The sequence below is a fragment of the Elephantulus edwardii genome, unplaced genomic scaffold (genome assembly GCF_000299155.1).
Source record: "Elephantulus edwardii isolate Elephantulus edwardi_28Jun2011 unplaced genomic scaffold, EleEdw1.0 scaffold00260, whole genome shotgun sequence".
In the NCBI taxonomy this organism is placed as follows: domain Eukaryota; kingdom Metazoa; phylum Chordata; class Mammalia; order Macroscelidea; family Macroscelididae; genus Elephantulus; species Elephantulus edwardii.
The window spans coordinates 583,445-603,726 of record NW_006400010.1 but is presented as its reverse complement, the minus strand read 5'-3'; the positions used below and the strand labels follow the sequence as shown (position 1 = coordinate 603,726).

At 38.2% G+C, this 20,282-nt stretch overlaps 1 protein-coding gene across 1 annotated transcript; it reads left to right on the top strand.

Moving 5' to 3' along the window:
- Positions 1-402: 402 nt before the first annotated feature.
- On the top strand, positions 403-18,629 carry POLR3C (polymerase (RNA) III (DNA directed) polypeptide C (62kD)). Its single transcript, XM_006899519.1, has 14 exons — positions 403-569; positions 1,072-1,327; positions 1,437-1,622; positions 2,631-2,719; positions 11,329-11,433; positions 11,564-11,656; positions 12,764-12,844; positions 14,048-14,099; positions 14,671-14,731; positions 15,163-15,313; positions 16,028-16,129; positions 16,247-16,296; positions 16,677-16,826; positions 18,529-18,629. The coding sequence occupies exons 1-14, from the start codon at positions 423-425 to the stop codon at positions 18,608-18,610; spliced, it is 1,605 nt and encodes a 534-aa protein (XP_006899581.1). The 5' UTR covers positions 403-422; the 3' UTR covers positions 18,611-18,629.
- The last annotated feature ends 1,653 nt before the right edge of the window (positions 18,630-20,282 follow it).

The window sequence follows — 20,282 nt, the reverse complement described above, 5'->3', positions numbered from 1 at the left end:
GTTCTTTTTACAGTGATTGAATTGCCCTACGTATTGCTTTCTAACTTGTTTTTTTCATTTAATATAGCATGAGCAACTTTTTTGTTCATGCATATTACAATATATTCTTTTAAATGTGGGTATGGAATCCTATTGTATGAGCATACTATAATTTATTGAAATCTCTCTTATTACTAGCATAGTAGGTTATTTCTATTATTTTAATTGCTTAAGCAGAACTACAATGACATCTTTTTCCAATTTCCTTCAGACTTTGTTGCTGTTGTTGTTGAGTCAAAGGTATGCAACATTTTAAGGCTTTTGATATGTATTACAAAATATCTTTCCAGAAAGCTTACATGAATTTATACTCAACATGAAAGAAAGAAAAAAATTCTATTATGCAACTTTTTTTTCCTTTCAGGCCCCACGCTCACAGTGCAATGACTCAAGCAGAAATTAAATTATGTTCTTTGTTGCTGCAAGAGCATTTTGGAGAAATCGTAGAAAAAATTGGAGTCCACCTAATCAGAACTGGTGGCCAGCCACTAAGAGTAATTGCCCATGACACAGGAACATCATTGGATCAGGTATATTTAAAAAGCACTCATTTATACTCTGTCACCTATCTTTGACTAGTTTTCTGCATCCAAGAAAATAGAAAAAAAAAGAAAGCCTATGGTAGAACCATGTTATTGGGAGTAGGGGAGGAGAGAGGACAAGGCGTAAGCCCCAAGATTCAGCTTCTCAAAATGTTCCTTGATCATTGTGACTTCTTATATAAACATTCTTCCTATTTCATTACTCATTTGTTTACTATTATTCTGTTACTCTTGATACAACCTTTAAAAAATGAGAATGATAGAACGAAATCAATGTGTGCTTTCAAAGAAAGATAAGAATCAGAAGAGTCAGGATCATCATAGGAAAACATCCAGATTTCATTTATTTATATGTAATAACTGCTCCAGGAGAGAGAAGAAAGAAGCACAGAGATTCCTGGCTCTTGATGCTTATAAAACCATTAGGCAAAAAGTGCTTGTAATACTGAGCTGTATATTCAAGTTTTTCTTTCTTTTGGATTCTGCCTAGGTTAAAAAAGCTCTTTGTGTCCTCATCCAACATAACCTGGTGACATACCAAGTGCACAAACGTGGTGTGGTGGAATATGAAGCCCAGTGCAGCCGGGTTTTACGAATGCTTAGGTATCCCCGGTACATCTATACTTCCAAAACACTGTACAGTGACACTGGTGAGCTAATTGTTGAGGAGCTGCTGTTGAATGGCAAAATGACGATGTCAGCTGTTGTGAAGAAAGTAGCAGACCGTCTCACAGAGACTATGGAGGGTTAGTACTATAGCCACATATGCTAGCTAAAGATCAGATTTTCTAGCTATAGGAATAGACCTCCAGCTATCTAAACCATCTCAACTGCCTCTTACCTCCTGTTGTACAGATGGCAAGACCATGGATTACACTGAGGTATCAAACACTTTTGTGCGACTGGCAGACACACACTTTGTCCAACGCTGTCCCCTGGTACCTACCACAGCGAGTTCAGACCCTGGGCCACCACCACCTGCTCCCACCCTTGTTATTAATGAAAAGGATATGTATGTCGTTCCTAAACTGAGTTTGATAGGTAAGACATTTTTAACTTTAAAATTTTTAGTTTGTCTTAAGTGTAGACTCATGTTCATTTTTAAGGGAAGGAATCAGTCGAGTATTTACCAAGAGATTGATATGTGCCAGATAATGTGGTTTTTGACAATGGGAAAAGTAGCATTTATTCCTGCTCTCATGGAGCTTAAGGTTAGTGTAGAAGATAAACATTAATCAAATAATCTCATAGCTATAGAATAACAGACAAGTAATTACTATAAAGGAAATGTTTAGAATGTTAAGTACTTTTATAATATATAAAAAGACCTAAATTTATCTAGAAGTTTAGAGTATATTAGGAAAATGGTCTTTGAGCTAGATTTGAAGCAGAGCTAAGAGCCAACCAATGAGGGAGGGATGGAGGAGGTAAATGTTTTAGGGTGAGGGGAAATGAAGTGTTTGAGGAACTGAAAGGCGGTCCAGGTGGCTAAAGACTGACGTACAAAGGAAGGAGAGCCATGAGGTCAGGCCCCAGAAATAGTCGCACTAGGTCAAGCAGCACTTTACAGAACATCGGTTCTTTATCCTAAGAGCAAGGGAAAACCACAAAAGTATTTTTAAGCAGAGAAGTGACATGATCAAATACACATTTTTAAACACGATTTTTGTACGCTTAGGAGTTGGAAGGATGAGACACTTGTTCATGTAGGCAAATGAATGAAAATGAAATATAGAAGGGGAATGGAGGCAGGGTTATTAAGAATAATATCTAGGTATATGACTTGGGCATGTAGAGGGACGTGTGCCATTTACTGAAAGGAAGCATTGGAGAAAAACTAATTTGAGGGGAAAGTTGAGGAGTTTCTTTTCGGACATACTGAGTTTCAGATATTTTCATTATTTACATGAGTTTCTTATTGTTCCCTAGCCTCCTAAACTCTAACCTAGAGATAGCTATGTATCTTTCTGAGATGAAGAAACACCAGGTCTTATGTTTGGTCATTTCTTGTCTTTATGTGAGATGTAACCTAACTGTTCAATTTGGAAGGGAAAGGTAAAAGGAGAAGATCTTCTGAGGAAGATGCTGCTGGAGAGCCCAAGGCCAAGAGACTAAAACATACCGCAGATAACAAAGAGGTAATTGGGGCTGCTTGATTAGGAGTCCGCACCCTTGAGCAGGCCAGAAAGAGCACCAAGATAACAAGTCCTAAAGAGAGTTTAATAAAGGTCCCCAAGCTGAAAAGTCATTGGATTATGCACTTCATTAAATATTGGCCAGGAATAGACCAACGAAGAGTGAACATTCCTGTTTATCCATTCTAAGGCATGAGTTACATGTCATTTATTTAGTAGACATGAAAATCTATGCAAAAAAATCTAGGAAAAAAGTAAACTGTACAATATAGCTGAAACATAGAGATTCTTGGAAGCCAGTGGTGAGAAATGATTCTAGAAATACATACACAGGCCTGAGATTTATATCCAGATGCCTTGTCAGCAGCCCAAAAAGATACAAGTTACATCTCATTTTTAACCTGCCAAAACAGAATAATTTCTTTTTTTCTAAGTATTTAAGTTTCCCTCTTAAGGTTGTCCTATGTTGGTAAAGGATACCATCAGTGGCGTAGGCCAAAATCCTAATAAAAAAACTTTTCAAACTTTTTTAAAATCACTTACGTTCTCCTCATTTTTCTCACTGGTATTGACCTAGTCCAGGCCACTATCATCTCTTATCAAGAGTTCAACACTCCCCTCAATGATCTCTCTACGTAGATTCTTACCTACTTTCTAAGTTGGTTTTCCTTGTTTGTTTGGTTTTTTTTAAATCCAAATACATCGTAACTTAGGCCTTTCTAATTGTTGTTATGTGCCATTGAGTTGACTACGACTCATAGTGGCCATATGAACAGTGTCTCTGAACCTTTTCCTATCCTGAGCCAACTTCACCATCTCCGACACACTTGACCCCATTGCAACAGTCCATCTTATTGGGGTCTTTCTTGTGCTGACTCTCCACCTTCACAAGTATGATATTTTCCTCCCAAGTACCGGCCTCTTCATGACATGCCTAAAGTATGTAAAGCAGAGTTTCTCCATCCCTGCCTCCAAGGAGCACCCTGATTTCACTTTGTCCAGGACAGATCTGTTTGTTCTTTTAGCAGTCCATGAGATACTCAGTATTTTTCTCCAGCACCACTCAAAGGCATCAGTTCTTCTTCTGTCATCCTTAGTCATTGTCCAGGTTTCAGATGCATGGCAAGCAGTTGAGAAAACCATGACTTGTACTGGGCACACTTTAGTTTTCAGACTGACGTCATTAAGCTTTAACACTGTGGAGAGGACCGTACAGCAGATTTTTTCTAATAGAACTGATCTTTTGATTTCCTGACAGCTGGTGCAAAGAGTGTTTATTGTGGATCCAAGTAATATGAAACCATTAACAACATCAGTCCTTTGTCCATTTATCATGATGATTTCCATTGGCCTCGAAATGAGGAATCTTGTTCTCTTCATTTTGAGAGGCTCTTTAATCTCTCATTAGTTTCTCATTAATCTCTGAAGAAGTCCAAGTTGTTTACTGTGGATTAATCCTTATGCGATCTGTGGAAAATGAGGTTCATCAAAATCTACTCTTTCCACTTTCCCTCTTGTTCACTGTTGTCCCAGCTACTTTATCCCACTGTCCTTCAACTATGTCAGACTCTCTTAAGTCTTAAGGCTTTTACCCTTACTATTCTTTTTACTTTTTTGTTTGGGGTTTTTTGGTTTTGTTTGTTTGTTTTATAGTTGTTGTGTACTGTCGAATTGGATCCAACTGGCACTGGAGGAGATTGTCCCTCCTCTAGCAGAGTATCTGTGGAAACTAACCTTGTGTTTTTGGGATTGCAGTGCAGCTTCTTGCCACTAGGCCACCCAGAGCTCCTTTACTATTCTTTTTACTTCAAATGCTTTGTCTCTATGTCATAATGTAGTTGTCTTATTTCATCAGCTCTGAGATGGATTGACACAGTGACTGCAGCAATGGTCTCAGTGTGTCAGAGAGGAAAAGAATGACAGCATAGGACAGGATTCAGATCTGCTCTTCATAGGGTCGCCATGAGTTATATTCAGTGCAGTGGCACCTAACCCTAACAACAAACTTATTTCATCATTAGATCTTCTCTCTTAATATTCTTTCCTAGAATTCAAGCACCGTTGCCCTTCCCTTCTCCAAGAGTTACTATTTTATCTTCTTCACAGCATTTGTAATAAGTAGCTAGAATTTTCCCCCCTATTTTTCTCTGTACCCCTAGTAGAATATAAGCTCCATGCAGTAGTATATTATCCTTGGCACTTGAATATTAGTAAGAGTTCAACAAATATTTCCTGACTGACTAACTGGCTAAGTGATTTGGCATTTATACTGAACACGGGGTGCCCTTGATGCATTTTAATTAGGGAAGTGAAATGACTAGATCTACATTTTAGAAAGATTAACATAGTGTAGCAATTCATAATTTATGGGACTACACTGATGAATTTTGGAGCCTCTACTTGTACATTTGCATTTTTCATAGAGAACTTTCTAGATTTCTTTGGATTCTCAAAGAGAACTATGACCCAAAAGGTTAAAAAATGTGCTACTTTAAGAAATAGAGAAAAGGATAGAAATAAACAAGATTAAAAGCAGAAAGCTCAATTCTTAAAAATAAAAACTGGTTAAGAAACCATTGTATTAATCCAGAAAAGCCGTAATTAGAACCTAATGTAAAATGCTACCAAGCCAAATGTGGGTGATTTTAATCTGCGACCCACCAGCCTGGTTTTAATTGTTTTTGGTCAAAAACCTTCTAAGTGGCATAGCACTGGTCTATCAATTTGCTGTACAGAGGTAACTCATGGTTGCTGTGATTCTAAACTCTGTGACGCTGGTGTGACAAATGTGATAATGGTTACCCATGGTGGACAGTGTTTGGTGGGGCTCCCAGATTAAAACAGGCTTGAAAGCAGGAGTGGCATCCACTTCCAAAATAGCTTGTCTCTGGAACCTCTATGAACTTGGAGAAACAACGAAAGTTATGCAAGTGTTCAGGTCTTTCGTTCATAGGGTCACTATGAGTCATCTATAACTTGACGGCACTTAACAACACAATGTAAAATAATGACTCAAGATTAAAAAAATAAAAAGTAACCATCTGACAAATATAGAGAATATATAGGATTTGGTAACTAGGTGTAGATGTGGAAGAAAAAGGGGTTAAGTTGATGCCCAAATTTCTAGATTAAGAATTTCAGTTGAAAAAAAAAATTGGAGTTCACCAAGGGATAACCTAGTGCACAGATAATGTTTTACACTCTAGTTTGGTGAATAGTATCTGGGGTCTTTAGAGCTTTCAAGCAGCCGTGTAAGATACAGTTGATAGTTTCTACTCATATGGAACAAAGAGAAGGAAGGAAATCAAAAGCTCAGAAGAAACTAATCTACAAGACAAATGGCCCACATCATTCACCACTTCTTCTAACCTAAGACCAAACGATCTACATGGTGTCCATCTACTACTATAAACTGTTCTCAACAGGGTCACAATAGAAAGTCCCAGACAGAATGGAAAAATATACAACAAAATTCAAATGTCTTAAAAATGCCAGACCTACTAGTCTAATAGATGAACTTAGTGACTTAAAGGTAAGGAGTTTCACTGACAACCCAAAGGCACGCAGCTCAAGCCTACCAGAGGCTCTGCATGAAAAAGATGGACAGTCTCCTCCCACGTAATTTACAGCCTCTGAAAACTCTGTGGAGAGTCAGCGAGGAGCCAGTTCTGACTTAATGGTATATAACAACAACTAGTCTGTTAGAGACTAAAAGAGCCTCTGAGACTATCACCCTAGCATAACTTTTGAACTTGGAATAGAAGCTGTTTCTGAAAGTCACCTTTCAGTCAAATAATAGATGGTTTCAAAAAGAAATAATAGGGCAAGTCTGCTGTCATGGACCTCCCCAAAATCCTGAGGAACATTGATGTCAGATTAAAGACTAAAATGTGCCTGATTTGGGCCATGGTTTTTTTTTTCATCACTTGTTATGCACTTCAGAGCTGGACAATGAATAACAATGACAGAAAAATTGATGCCTTTGAGCTGTGGTGCTGGAGAAGAGTACTGAATATCCCATGGACTGCCTAAAGAACAAGCAGCTATGTCATGGAGGATGTACACCCAGAATGCTCCTTGGAGGCACAGATGACAAAGCTTCATCTCACGTACTTTGAGCATTTTGCTAGGAACTGCTATTCCTTAGAGAGAGACATCATGCTTGGAAAAGTGGAGAATCAGCAAAAGAGATTAATTCATCTTCTCAGCAAGATGGATTGGCACAGTGATTGCTGCCATGGGCTCATGTGTATTCAGAGATGATGAGGGTGGCATAGGATAGGGCATGTTGTTCATGGGGGGGTCACAATATGAGCCCCACTCAACAGCACCTAACAACAACAATAATCCAAAAGTAATATATTTACCTTAACAGCTGCTTCAGAAGATTGTCTCTTGTGCTTTGTTGGCTATGCAAAGGCATTTGACTCTGAATTATAACAGATTATGGCTTACACTGAGAGGAATACGAACCCCACAACACTTAAGTGTGCTCATTCCAAATCTGTAACTAAATCAAGAAGCTGCTATTCAAACAGAGCAAGAGAACATGGCATGGTTTAAAGTCAGGAAAGGTGTACATCAGGGTTGTATCTTTCCTCCATATCTATTCTGTCTGATGAGGTGGATTGATTCAGTGACTGGGATAATCGGGATGGGAGTGTCAGAGACAGTGCAGTTGGCACAGGACAGCAGAGTTTAGGGCTGTTGTACATAGGGTCGCTATGAGTCGCAAGCGACTCGACGGCACATAACAACAACAACAAATCATTAAATATTGAAGACTGTAAAGAAGAATATGGCATCACAATTTTTGAAGGAAGACTCATCAATAGTTTACTCTATGCCGATGATACAACCTTGCTTGCTGAAAGAGCAGAAGACTTGAAACACTTAATGCAGAGGATCGACTGTAACCTTCCATGTGGATTATAGCTCAACATCAACAAGACAAAAATCCTCACCACTGGACCAATAGGCAACATCATGGTAGATGGAAAAATCCATTTCACCTTACACGAATCTGCAATCGACACCTTCATATAAGGAGATCTTTTGCCAAGGACCACTCCAGAATATTGAAAAGCAATAATGTCAGGTGTGCTTGATTCAAGCTGTGGTCTTTTCAGTCACTTGCAACGCTGCTGAGAGCTGGACAGTGAAATAAGGATGACAGAGATGATGCTTTTGAGTTGTAGTGCTGGAGAAGAGCTCTGTATTTTCTATGGACTACAAAAAAAAAACCCAAACAAAAAACACCCCACAGATTTGGAAACCATGCAGCCAGAGTGATCTTTGGAGGCAAGGATGGCAAAAAGTCCTCACATATTTGGGACATGTGGCTAAGAGAGTCTGTTCCTTGGAGAGGGATGCCATGCTTGGGAAGGTACAGGGTTAGCAAAAGAAAGGAAGACCCTCAATGAGATAATTGACACTGTGAGTGCAGTAATGGGCTTAAGTGTGTCTGAGATGATGAGGATGGCATGGGATAGGGCAGGGTTCAGATCTCTTGTTCATAGAGTCACTATGAGTTGTACTTCACAGCACCTAACAACAGCAACAACATATGAGACCAGACATTCAGTATTCACCCACAAACAAAAACAAAGAGGGAAAGGAAATCCAGGTCAATGGAAACAGAACAAACAGAATGGAAATAATAAAAATGCTAACAAATTTTGAAAGCATAATAAAATATTATTAAAAAGAAAGAAATGGTAGTTTAATGTCCACTGAAAACAAAACCATTTTCAGAGATAGAAGTATCCAGTAGGCATTTGGATCAGTACATTTGGAGTTTAGTAGGTGTTTAGGATGAGGAAGTTCATAAATATTTGAAGGCTTGAAAGCAGCTGAAATAAAAAAGTAAGACTATGAACAGAATTTTGAGGAACAGTGGTAATTCTGGTTGGGATTAAGAAAAGGAAAAGTATTCAGAAAAGGGAAGCACTAGAATGATGCTCTATAATTGAAGGAGCTCCATGGAGATCAGAGAGAAAATACCAGCCATGTCAAATGCTTCATAAAGTCAAATAAGATCACAACTGAAAAGTATCTTTTTAATTTAGCAACAAAGGCCTCAGGAATCTTGGCGTTTCGGTACAGTGATGGAAATGGGTTGAGTGAATCTGTTGATAAGAATACAACTGAGATGACTTTAGTCTTTTAGACTTGACTATGGCTGAAAGAAAAAGGGAAATAAAGTTGATGAAGGATTTTAGAGTAGAAGAGATTTTAACAAGGGAAAAGCTGATGTGAAATGGAGAGAGAAAAATTTATCTGCGTCCCTATGAAGGGAAGAAAGGGTGAGATCTAGACTACTTAGGAATTAACCTTAGATAAAAGGAGAAACATTTTTCTCCTGTGACAAACAGAGGTATAAATGCAGACTTATCAAAAAATCCTGAAATCCAGACTTTTTGGAGCCATGGAGGCTGAATAAACCCCAGAAACTAATACCTTGAGATAATCTTTAAACCAAAAATATTCCCTGAAGTATTCTTTTAACAACCAAACATTGTTAGGTGCCATTGCATTGACTGTGACTCATAGTGACCCTATAAACAACAGGTCTGAACCTTGCCCTACCCTGCACTATCCTCACATTCTTCACCATGTTATAGTCACGGCATAAATCCATCCCATTGAGGACCTTCTCCTCTTTCTGACCTCTCTACCTTTCTCAGCGTGTTGTCTTTTTCCAAGGCCTGGCCATTCCTGAGAGAGAACTCTGATAGCCTAGTGGGTAAGCAGTTGCACTGCCAATTCAAAAGCAGATTCAAATCCCCCAGGTGGTCTCGGGGGGAGAATATGGGCACTCTCCTCCTGTCCAATTTATACTCTCTGAAAACCCACTAGAAGGTCAGCTATGAGTCAGTTCCAACTCATTGACAGTGAGTCGAGTTTGGTTAACCTCTTCTGATAACATCCAGTATGTAAGATGAAGTTTCTCCATCCTTGCCTCTAAGGAGTACCCTGGTTGCACTTCCTCCAAGATAGACTGGTTTGTTCTCTTGGCAGTCCATGGGATAATCAGTATTCTTCACCATCACTACAAAAGGCATTGATTCTTCTGTGATCCTCTTTATTGTCCAACTTTCAAATGTATGCAAAGCAATCAAAAACATAATTTGGGTAAGGTGCACCTTAGTATTTACATTGATATGTTTGCTCCATCACACTATAAAGAGGCCCTTGACAGTAGGTTTTCCCAATGCAGCGCATTTTTTGTTTTCTTGACTGCTGATTGTGATTGTGTGGATCTCGATTGTGATTTCATTGTATTTGGATCCACAGTCAGCACCCAGGATAGCAGCAGTTAAGAAGTCTGTTTTGCATAAGTCAAACAACTGTTTGTTTTTGTTGTTATACCGTTGAGTTGCTTATGACTCATAATGACCCTATGTGTAACAGCCCTAAATCCTGCTCTGTCCTTTGCCAATCTTACTGTCTCCAACACCCCCACCCTAATTACCCTACTCACTTACTCAGTCCACTTCATAGAGGGTCTTCCCCTCCTGTGCTGTCCCTCCACGCTCCCAAGCATGATGTCCCTCTCCAAAGACTGGTCCCTCCTTGGAACATGTCCAAAGTGTGTCAGACGAAGCCTCAGAATCCTTGCCTCCGAGGAGCAGCCCGAGTTAACCCTTTCCAGCATGAACCTGTTTGTTTTCTTAGCAGTCCTTGCTACATTCAATACTCTTCTCCAGCAACCCCAGCTCAAAGGCATCAATTCTCCTTCTATCCTCCCTAGTCATTGTCCAACTCTCTAACGCATAACAAGTGATTGCAAAGGCCATGGCCTGTATGGGATGCACCTTAGCCTCCAGAGTGACACCATTGCTTTTCAGCAATTGGAGATGTCCCTAACAGCAAACTTTCCCATTGCAATACATCTTTTAGGTGATTGAAAAGACTATTATTTGAATCAGGTGCACTTTAAACTGACATCATTGCTCTTCAGGACTTCAGAGAGGTCACTGACAGTAGACTTTCCTAATGCAATAAGTCCTTGACCGCTGGTGCCAAGGGTGTGGATTGTAGATTGACAATCTTTTCTCCATCTATCATTGATGTTGCCTACTTGCCCACTTGTAAGGACTTTTGTTTTCTTGTTGTTGAAATCCATATTGAAGGCTGTAGTCTTTGATATTCTACAGCAAGCATTTCAAGTCTTCCTCACTTTGAGCAAGCAAGATTGTGTCTTCTGTATAACACAGGTTGTTGATGAGTCTTCCATTCTTGATGCCATACTTTTCTCCAGCTTCTCTAATGTTTTTGCTCAGCATGCAATTGAATAAGTATAGAGAAAGGATACAGCCCTGACACACACACTTTCTTGGTTTTAAACCATGCAGTGTTTCTTTGCTCTGTTCACAGCAGTCCGAGAACAGCTTCTTGGGCTAGGTATAGATTTTGTCTAATTAACCATAGTTTGTTATGATCCACACAGGAATTGTAAATTTGTCAAGGGTCTAACTCTTGTGGTTGAATGACTGAATAGTTTGGTGGTACTGAGTAAGAAAAGAAATTATGAACAGTTAAATGTACACTCCTCACCAGAAAACTCTTCACTGTTTCTAAATATTTCTCTCTAATTCTTTTCTTCTCAGCCTATTCCAGATGATGGTATTTATTGGCAAGCTAACCTTGATAGATTCCACCAGCACTTCCGTGACCAAACAATTGTGAGTGCAGTTGCCAACAGGATGGACCAGGTAACATCTTGGTGGGTGGGTCATTTAGTTATCAGCGACATTCACTTATTCACCAGATGTAGCCCTTGGCAAATAGCCAGAGCTGAGATAGCAGAATAAATTCCAAATTCCAGTTTCTCTTACAACCTAGACCAGCAGTGAGATTGTGCGGACCATGCTCCGAATGAGTGAGATCACCACTCCCTCTAGTGCGCCCTTCACCCAGCCATTGTCTTCCAATGAGGTGAGTTTTTTGTTCTTATCTAGCTTTCTGAAAGATCCTCAAATACCATATTCAGAGCTAGGAATGAGATTTAGCCTGAAGAAAATATTTTTTGTTGTTTGAATTGGGATAAGCATTCTCTTCACGTAGTAAGCACTGTTGAACTGGTATGGTCTGTTGAGAATCAGCTTTTTAAAACCTACAACTTCCTTAGTCCAAGCATTTATCCTTTCATTTTAAATGGTTCCTAATTGTTTTAAAAACCTTCTATTTGCAATCTGAGTGATTGGGAATCTTAAAACCCCATAGAACTCAGGATATCATATGATCCTTTGTATTCATTTTTTAAAATATGTTATAGTTGCATATACTTAATATGTTTTTAACATATCTGCTTAAAATAAGAATAGTACTTAATATTTCAATGTTTGTACATCTGTTACTTTCATAATTATTTATTTAAAGTAAATATATTTACTATCTTTTTCTTTTCACTTGTTTTTAAATTTCTCAACTTATAACAAAATTTTAAATATTTTCCCCCACTAATAAAAGTAATTACATAACTAATATTCAAATAGCGGAGAAATGCCTGGGTTTTTTTTAAAAAAAATTTCATTCTCCAAACTTTTGGAATGGTCATAGTGCTCTTTTATTTTGAGTGGTAATCACACAGTTATATACAGTCATCAGTACTCATCAGCCTGCAGCCTTAAGAGATGTACTTCTTACTGGATGCAGCTTATATGAATTAAAATTATATATGTATGTGTGTGTTTTTTAAAATAAAAGGGTTGTACTCTTCTATAGTTTGCTTTGTTCATAATCTAAATTCTGTCCTACAGCTTGTTTCAATATTATATGTAAAATATCTTTTCACATGAGAATTTATAAATCTTTTATTCTTTAAACTTACTACACTGAATTTCATTTGATGGAGTACTTATTTTCTTATTACTGGACAACATATAAATTGTAGGTTTTTTTATTCATACAATCAGTGCTGTTGTGAATATTTTGGGGCCTTTTTCAGTTAGTGTTATTTAACATTAAAACCTGTTCATTTCAGTAGCGCCTGCAAGTCTAAGACCCTAAACCCATATACAGTGTCTCTTTTTTCCTCTGTAGATCTTCAGATCCCTACCCGTTGGCTACAACATTTCTAAACAAGTTCTTGATCAATACCTTACTCTGCTGGCAGATGATCCAGTAAGTCTGTTTATGTTTGTTTCTATTTTTTTTTCTTTATTATTATTACTTTATTTTATTTATTGGTCTCAAATTCCTTTATGGAACAACAGTGCCATAGGTGTGCCAAACACCGTAATGGCTATCTGTCGTGGGCAGTATTTGGTGGAGCTCCCAGACTGATTCAAGTTTGGAAGCAGGAGTGGCATCCACTTCCTAAACCACATGCCTGTCGAAACTCTATGAACTTGGAGAAACTATGATAGTTATAGAAAAGCTTCAGGCCTTTTGTTGTTTTTTATATATATATGAATGATGAAAGAAGGGGAGGGGAGATGAGACTTAACAAAATTTTACAGAAAAGTTGGATTCTTGTTCATTCATTATTGTACGTTTTCCTCCCTCCTCTTCCTTTCCCCCTCCAATCCACTTTCCACTGCAGCTCTTATCCCAGATTGTTGTCATACATATAATGCCTAATCATGCATTCCTTTTAAACAGACCTTTCCCTTATCTGCTCCAATGCTGTGTTCATTTTCTATCATTTCTTTTCCTATTTTGTGACTGAGCTATTTCACTCAGCATCATGTTTTTCAGGATCCACCTATGTTGTGTAGTATTTTGCAAGTACATTGTTTTTCAGAGCTGCATAATATTCCACTGTGTGAATGTACCATAGTTTTTCTATCCATTCATGTGTTGATGGCCACTTGAGTTGCTTCCATCTCTTTGCTATTGTGAGTAATGCAGCAATAAACATGGGTGTGCCTACAGCTGTTTGAGTCATGGCTCTGGTTTCTTTAATGTATATTCCCAGTAGTAGAATTGCTGGGTCAATTGTTATTTTTCTTTCTAACTTTTTGAGAAAGCACCAGATCACCTGTATAGTGTTGCACCGTTTTACACTCCCACCAACAGTGAATGAGGGTTCCACTCTCTCCACAAGCTCACCAGCATTTGTTTGCTGGCTTGTTGAACTTTGCTGTTATTGCTGGTGTTCTCTTTTTTCTGTTTATGATTTCTTTCTACCAATGATGTCTGGTAATCATGTTGAGATAGCCTCATTTCCTGCCTAGTCAGCACAGACCATTTTTCCATTGTCTGATAATGGGGCTGCCTGCAAATGACTCTTGACTAGATTTGCTTCTTTTAAAACAGAATCTCTGAAATTTCCATTTAGTTTGCACACACATTTTCTCTCTCTTTCCTTTTTTTTTTTAATAGCTAGAGTTTGTTGGAAAGTCTGGCGACAGTGGTGGAGGAATGTACGTCATCAGTATCCTTTACCAGTCTGGTAACTGAACATATGATTCTGAACCAGAATCATAACTTCTAAAAGAAAGACTTGGTTATGTTTAGCATATTGAAGTAATTGATGATAAATAATAAGATTTCTAATTAAAATTTTAGTTACCACAAATCCTTACTTAAACATCCTAGTTAATTAAGACTTTAAAATATTTAGATACCATAATAAATAGAAGTATTTATTATTTTTTTAAAAAGTAGTATTTAACATTTAATTATAAAGACTTAGAAATAAAACTAATATCACAATGACTAGGCTAAAGCGTTACTGTACACAAGAGTCCACAATTAAGGTTGCATAGTGGAATGTACTTGGGGCAATGGGAGGGGTGCGGGGGGATTGTGTACCAGGGAGGGAGTCTTTCTTTTACTTTTGAAAGAGAGGAGCGAACTGGGGGGTAGGGGGCGGAGAGGGCTGGGCGGGTAGAGAAGTGCAGCAATGAATGAATGGAAATCCAAATTCTCTGTAAATGTTCATTAAAATTATTAAAAATTTTTAAAAAAAAGCATTACTGTATGGCCTTAATCCTCACATGAAGACCTCCATAAGGCTCTAGCATCCCTGGCCACAGCCACCCTGGAATCCGTTGTACAGGAAAGGTAAGAGGGTTCCCTTGCTTGGGATTGGGGTTAGACACTTCCTTTCCAGGCCCCAATTAAACAAGTAATTGATCATTGTGCAGGCAAACCTTAACACACTTGGCCCCATTTTTTCCACTGAACTACTTTATGGGTCCCAACTATCCCCACTCTTCACCCTAAATACCCAACTTCTTCCTTAATGGCCCATTAGCCAGCCTCCCGAAAGCCTTTTCTTATAAATGCAGAAACTGAGGAATTAAAATGAAGCAAACATTGATGACGTAAATAACTGGCAGCACCATCACCTACCTTGTGGAGCTGTGAGAGAATTCTGACTGCTGTTCCCTCTCTAGTCCCACTCCACACAGAAATAGGAGCAAGCGCTGTCTGTGATGTATGCAAAACTCCTCTGTGTTGCCATGACATCTGTTTTCTTTATCCCTTTTCAGATTTGGGTCTCGCTGTGCTAGAATTTTCCGATTAGTTTTGCTAAAGAAACACCTGGAACAGAAGCAGGTAGAAGACTTTGCAATGATTCCAGCAAAGGAGGCAAAGGATATGCTATATAAGATGCTCTCAGAAAATTTCATATCACTGCAGGTAACCATGGTGTGATAATCTGCAAAGCCGGCCTAGGGTAAGGGAAGCTCTTGAGGCACATTTTTAACTCCCAGCTCTCAACAGAAATAAGGTTTCCAAAGACATAATAAGCACTTGCAGGGTAGTTATGAAGTTTTACCCGACCTAGAAAGAAGATGGCATGGCCACAAAATCACCCTCAAATTATTTTGTCTTTATTTCCTTTATCATTTCTGTCCTTTCACTGAGCTTTCAATCTATTATAAATTAAATTTAGCCACATCATCTGTTGAGTTCTCAACTGTGTGAATGTGAGGACTGACTAAGAATAAAAGACACCATGAGAAAACAGAATGGGTGTTAGAGTCAGAATGACAGACCTGCCTCTTCCTCAGTTACCTGTGCCTGAAACTTCCTTCACTCTTCTCATCCGTAAAATACTGATGGCTGGTGGTAATAATAATGTTTGTTGTGAAGATCAAATATACTCTATTTGGCATATAAACTTGCTGAGTATATATTAGGTACCTTTTCTTTCCTTGCCAGTTAGGGTGCTACAGTCAAATGGAAAAACCAAATCAACTCTCATGTGGTTGTTGTTGATAGCATAAGTACAGGTGTTAAATGGGAAAGAGGAAAGTGCAAGTAAAATAGCTCCAGATGCAACAGATGTTTGCTTTGCCAGGTCTGAAAAACAATATCATTTATCTTCTTTTTCTTTCTGGGGATACACAGGAAATTCCCAAAACACCAGACCATGCCCCATCCAGGACTTTCTATTTATACACTGTGAACATCTTGTCAGCTGCCCGAATGTTGCTGCACAGATGTTACAAGGTAACTCCATCTAGACTTTCTTCCTATACCCTTCACATAGACAAATCCCCATCCCTTTTACCTCTTATACCTGAACTATTTAAAGTAAGTGCAATTCTTTTCTTTCTCTTCCTTCAGAGCATAGCTAACTTGATAGAAAGGAGGCAGTTTGAAACCAAAGAGAACAAGTGAGTATCATTATCAGGAAATCATTTCCATTTTTTCAAGGTCAAAGTCTGTAACGATGAAAACCAATAGAGACAGTAATCAGTCTAGTTTTAGGACTCATTAGATTGAGTTGACATTAATCATACGTTAGTCATGCTATACTTTTCATATATCCCTAATGAAATAATTTTGTCAATTAAATTTGAGAGCTATATAAACTGGTACAAATGAGAAACAAGTTTCAGGATTGAAATCATATTTTTTTCCAAATGTGTAGAAAAAGTCCTTAGAGGTGGCAAGATCCACTTTGACCAGACATGGTGGAAGATAACATAAGGTTAAAGAATAAGAGACTCTCCAAGGGACATTCTCATGCCTCAGAATTCTATTTGTATGACAGACGTTTACTGGAGAAGTCTCAGAGAGTAGAAGCTATCCTCGCATCTATGCAAGCCACTGGTGCTGAAGAGGAACAGCTTCAAGAAATAGAGGAGATGATCACAGCCCCTGAACGTCAACAGCTAGAAACCCTGAAACGTAATGTTAACAAGTAAGTGTCGTCAATGTCAGGCCTGTGTTTCAAAATATCTTGAGAGATCTAGCTCAGTATTATCCAAACCCTCCAATTTAACAGGAGCAAATGTCTTCTTAAGTAATGTGTCTTCTACTTAAGTATTATGTCTCACATCTGACCCTTCATCTCAGTCTCTATGCAGGCCTTCATCACCTCTTTCCTAGACTTTTACAGTTACTTCCCCCATCCAAACATCTCTTAGGCTATGCTTTTAGTTACTTTACATAGAATTGATAGTGTTTCTCTCCTACTTTAAATGCTTTTTGTTGTTGTATTCAGTTAGAACCAACTCTAGCTGATCCCTAGTGGGTTTTCAGAGGCAGTAAGCTACATGGGAGGAGACTGCCAGTCATTCTTCTGCAAATCAGCTGGTGAATTATAACCACATGACTTTGGAATTACAGCACAGCTTCTTCTTGCCACTAGGCCAACAGAGCTCCTTCTTTAAATGCCTACTGATTACTTTTATTTATTCCATGAAGACCAGAGTTCTTGGAATAACATACAGTGTGTTTTACGCTGGTGGCTTAATGGTAAAAATCTGCACTGCAATCCCAAAGGCACATGGTTCAAATCTACTGCCAGCTGCTCTGCAGGAAAGAATGGACATTCTCCTCCTAGATGATTAACTGCCTCTCAAAACCTGCCAGAGGATCAGGTATAGGTCAGTTCCAACTCGACACTACATAACAACAACAACAACAACAAGCCTGTCTATCATTGTATTCAGTCTTTATTGTGCACTTTAGTAGGGACTGCATCAACTCTTTAGAACACGTTTTGGAATTGTTTTCTTAACAATATTAAATCTCTCAATCTATGCATATGAGATATTTTCTCATTTATTTAAGTATTGTTTCAGTTATATTTGGTAGTTTTCTTATTAAATTTCTCCCTATGTAACTTATTGATGCTATTTTAATGTTTTCTTAATTTCATTTTTAGATTATTCCTATTTATATATAGAAATACAATTGATTTTATATATATATATTTACCTTGACCTTGTATCCTGCTACCTTGGTGAAATCATTTATTTATTTATTAGCTTTAAGAGAGAGGGGGGAGGTGTAGGATTTTTTACATACAAGAGCATATCATCTTCATATAGTTTTTGTTCTTCCTTTCCAATCTGATTCCCTTTACTTAGTTTTTCTTGCTTAATAGCCCAGGCTAGAAACATCAGTGTAATGTTGAAATGATGTGAGAACAGAGCTTGCCTTGTCCCTGATCTTAGGCGAAATGCTACTACTCTTTCATCATTAAATGTTAGCCATGGGTTTTTCATAATGACCTCTGTCTGGTTGAGGGAGTCCCTTCAACTGTTAGTCACCATGCATTTGGAGCCTCAACCCCTCCTGATACCTTTGGAATTTAAAATACTCTAGGTCATTTTATACCTATGCCTTTATATGTGCTGTTCTTTACAGGCTACAACTTCTTTGGGACAGAGGAAATAGATACACACAAATAAAATTTTATTCATCCTCAGCCATTTCTGTGAGGTCTGGTGTATAAGAGATGCTCAGTAAATGAAAGAATGATCTATTCAGTTACCTAATTTTTACCTCTCAAGGGGAACCAAGGAATTCTCCTAGGCTGCACTCCCCCAACCTCTAATTTTATATATGTTAATAAATGTTTTGTCTCTGTCAAATGCTTCTACTTTTTTATTCAGGTTGGATGCCAGTGAGATCCAGGTAGATGAAACCATCTTCCTTCTGGAGTCATACATCGAGAGCACCATGAAAAAACCATGACCCAACAGAAGAGGCTTCTCTTTTTTTTTTTTTTGTTTTAATTTTTGTGTGAATGTACCGTCAAATCAGATCTGACTGGTACAGGTGGAGATTGTCCCTCCTTTTCCCGGCAGAGCATCTGGTGGATTCGAACTGTGTGCCTCTGGGATTGTAGTTGCAGCTCCTTGCCACTAGGCCACCAGAGCTCCCCTAGAAGAGGCTTCTCTAAGAGAGCTGGGAGATAGGAAAAAAAAAAATAAAAGTGGCAACTGGTAAAAAGTATTGAAGCTCTCTCCCTATTTCTACCACCCAGAATACACTGGAAAGAGTTTTGATATGTTTTTCAAAAGTATATATCTTAGATCCATCACTTATTCTCCTTTCACGTCTCCTCAGTGGAAACAACCTTAATCATCTCTCAGGTTAATCATCTGTCAGAGGCATCAATTCCCACCAAGAAGTTAGCTAACCATGTGATTGAACATTGCTAGCAATTAGAAACCTTTTGTTAAGCATTTCGTTCCATTTTTAAAAGCAATATCTGTCCTTTATTTTGTTGTGCTGTGGTATTAAAATACACACAATATTCCCACAATATGGGGGAAATGTAGAAGATGACCATAGAGAGTGGGGGGAGAAAGCCCAAATTCACAGCTAGAAGGTGGATTGGCCCAAGTAGTTATAGCAAAAGTTATGGAAGAAGCCACTTTTGCCAACTCCAGACTAATAACACATCTAAAGTTATATGTGCCTGGCATGTGCTAAACATTAAATTATTGCTCCTTCTCAGTTTTTTAAAATTATTATTACTAATTTTAATCAAAATTTACAGAGACATTGTATTTCCATTCATTCATTCATTGTTGCACTTTTCTCCTTGCCCAAACATTCCCCCCCAGTTCACTCTTCTCTTTGAAAAGTAAAAGAAAAAGTTTTTCATTATTATACACTCCCTCTCCTCAAGTCCACTCCTCTATGCAGCCTTCGTTCTGTACTCCTGTCATGACAGTAATACCTAATCACGTATCTCTTTAAACAGTTCTCTCCCTCATCTGTTTCAATGCTCTATACATAATTTATCCCATCTTTCAGTTTCCCCCAACCCCGATGTCAGTCCCATTTTACAACAGTGGCACTACGCAGTATTAGGCCTTTTGTGACTGAGATATTTCACTTAGCATAATGTCCTCCAGGGTCACCCATTTTGAATAATATTGCATGAGTTCCTTGTTTTTCAATGCAGCGTAGTATTCCATTGTGTGACGTTTCGTCAAAGGAGCAGTTCTGTCCAACAAAAAAAGTACTGGCTTCACTGAAGAATTCACAAAACATTTAAAGAACTGATATCAATACTGTTTAAACTCTTAACAAAAACTAAAGAAAGAAGGAATATCCCTTCTGTGAAGAAAGAAAAATCCTTTTTATGAAGCAAACATAACCTTGTTCCCCAAACTAAAGCTAAAGATGAAAGGAAAACAACAGGCCAACCTCTCTTATGAATAGAGATGCAAAAATTCTCAAAAAAGTACTGAAAGAATTCAACAACATTTAACAGTCATGTATAATGATCAAGTGGGATTCCAGCAATGCAGGGGTGATTCACCATTAGAAAATCACTCAACATACCACAAAGTAATGGAAAAAATTGTCACCTCTAGAGATACTGAAAAATCACTTGCTAAAGTTCAGTACC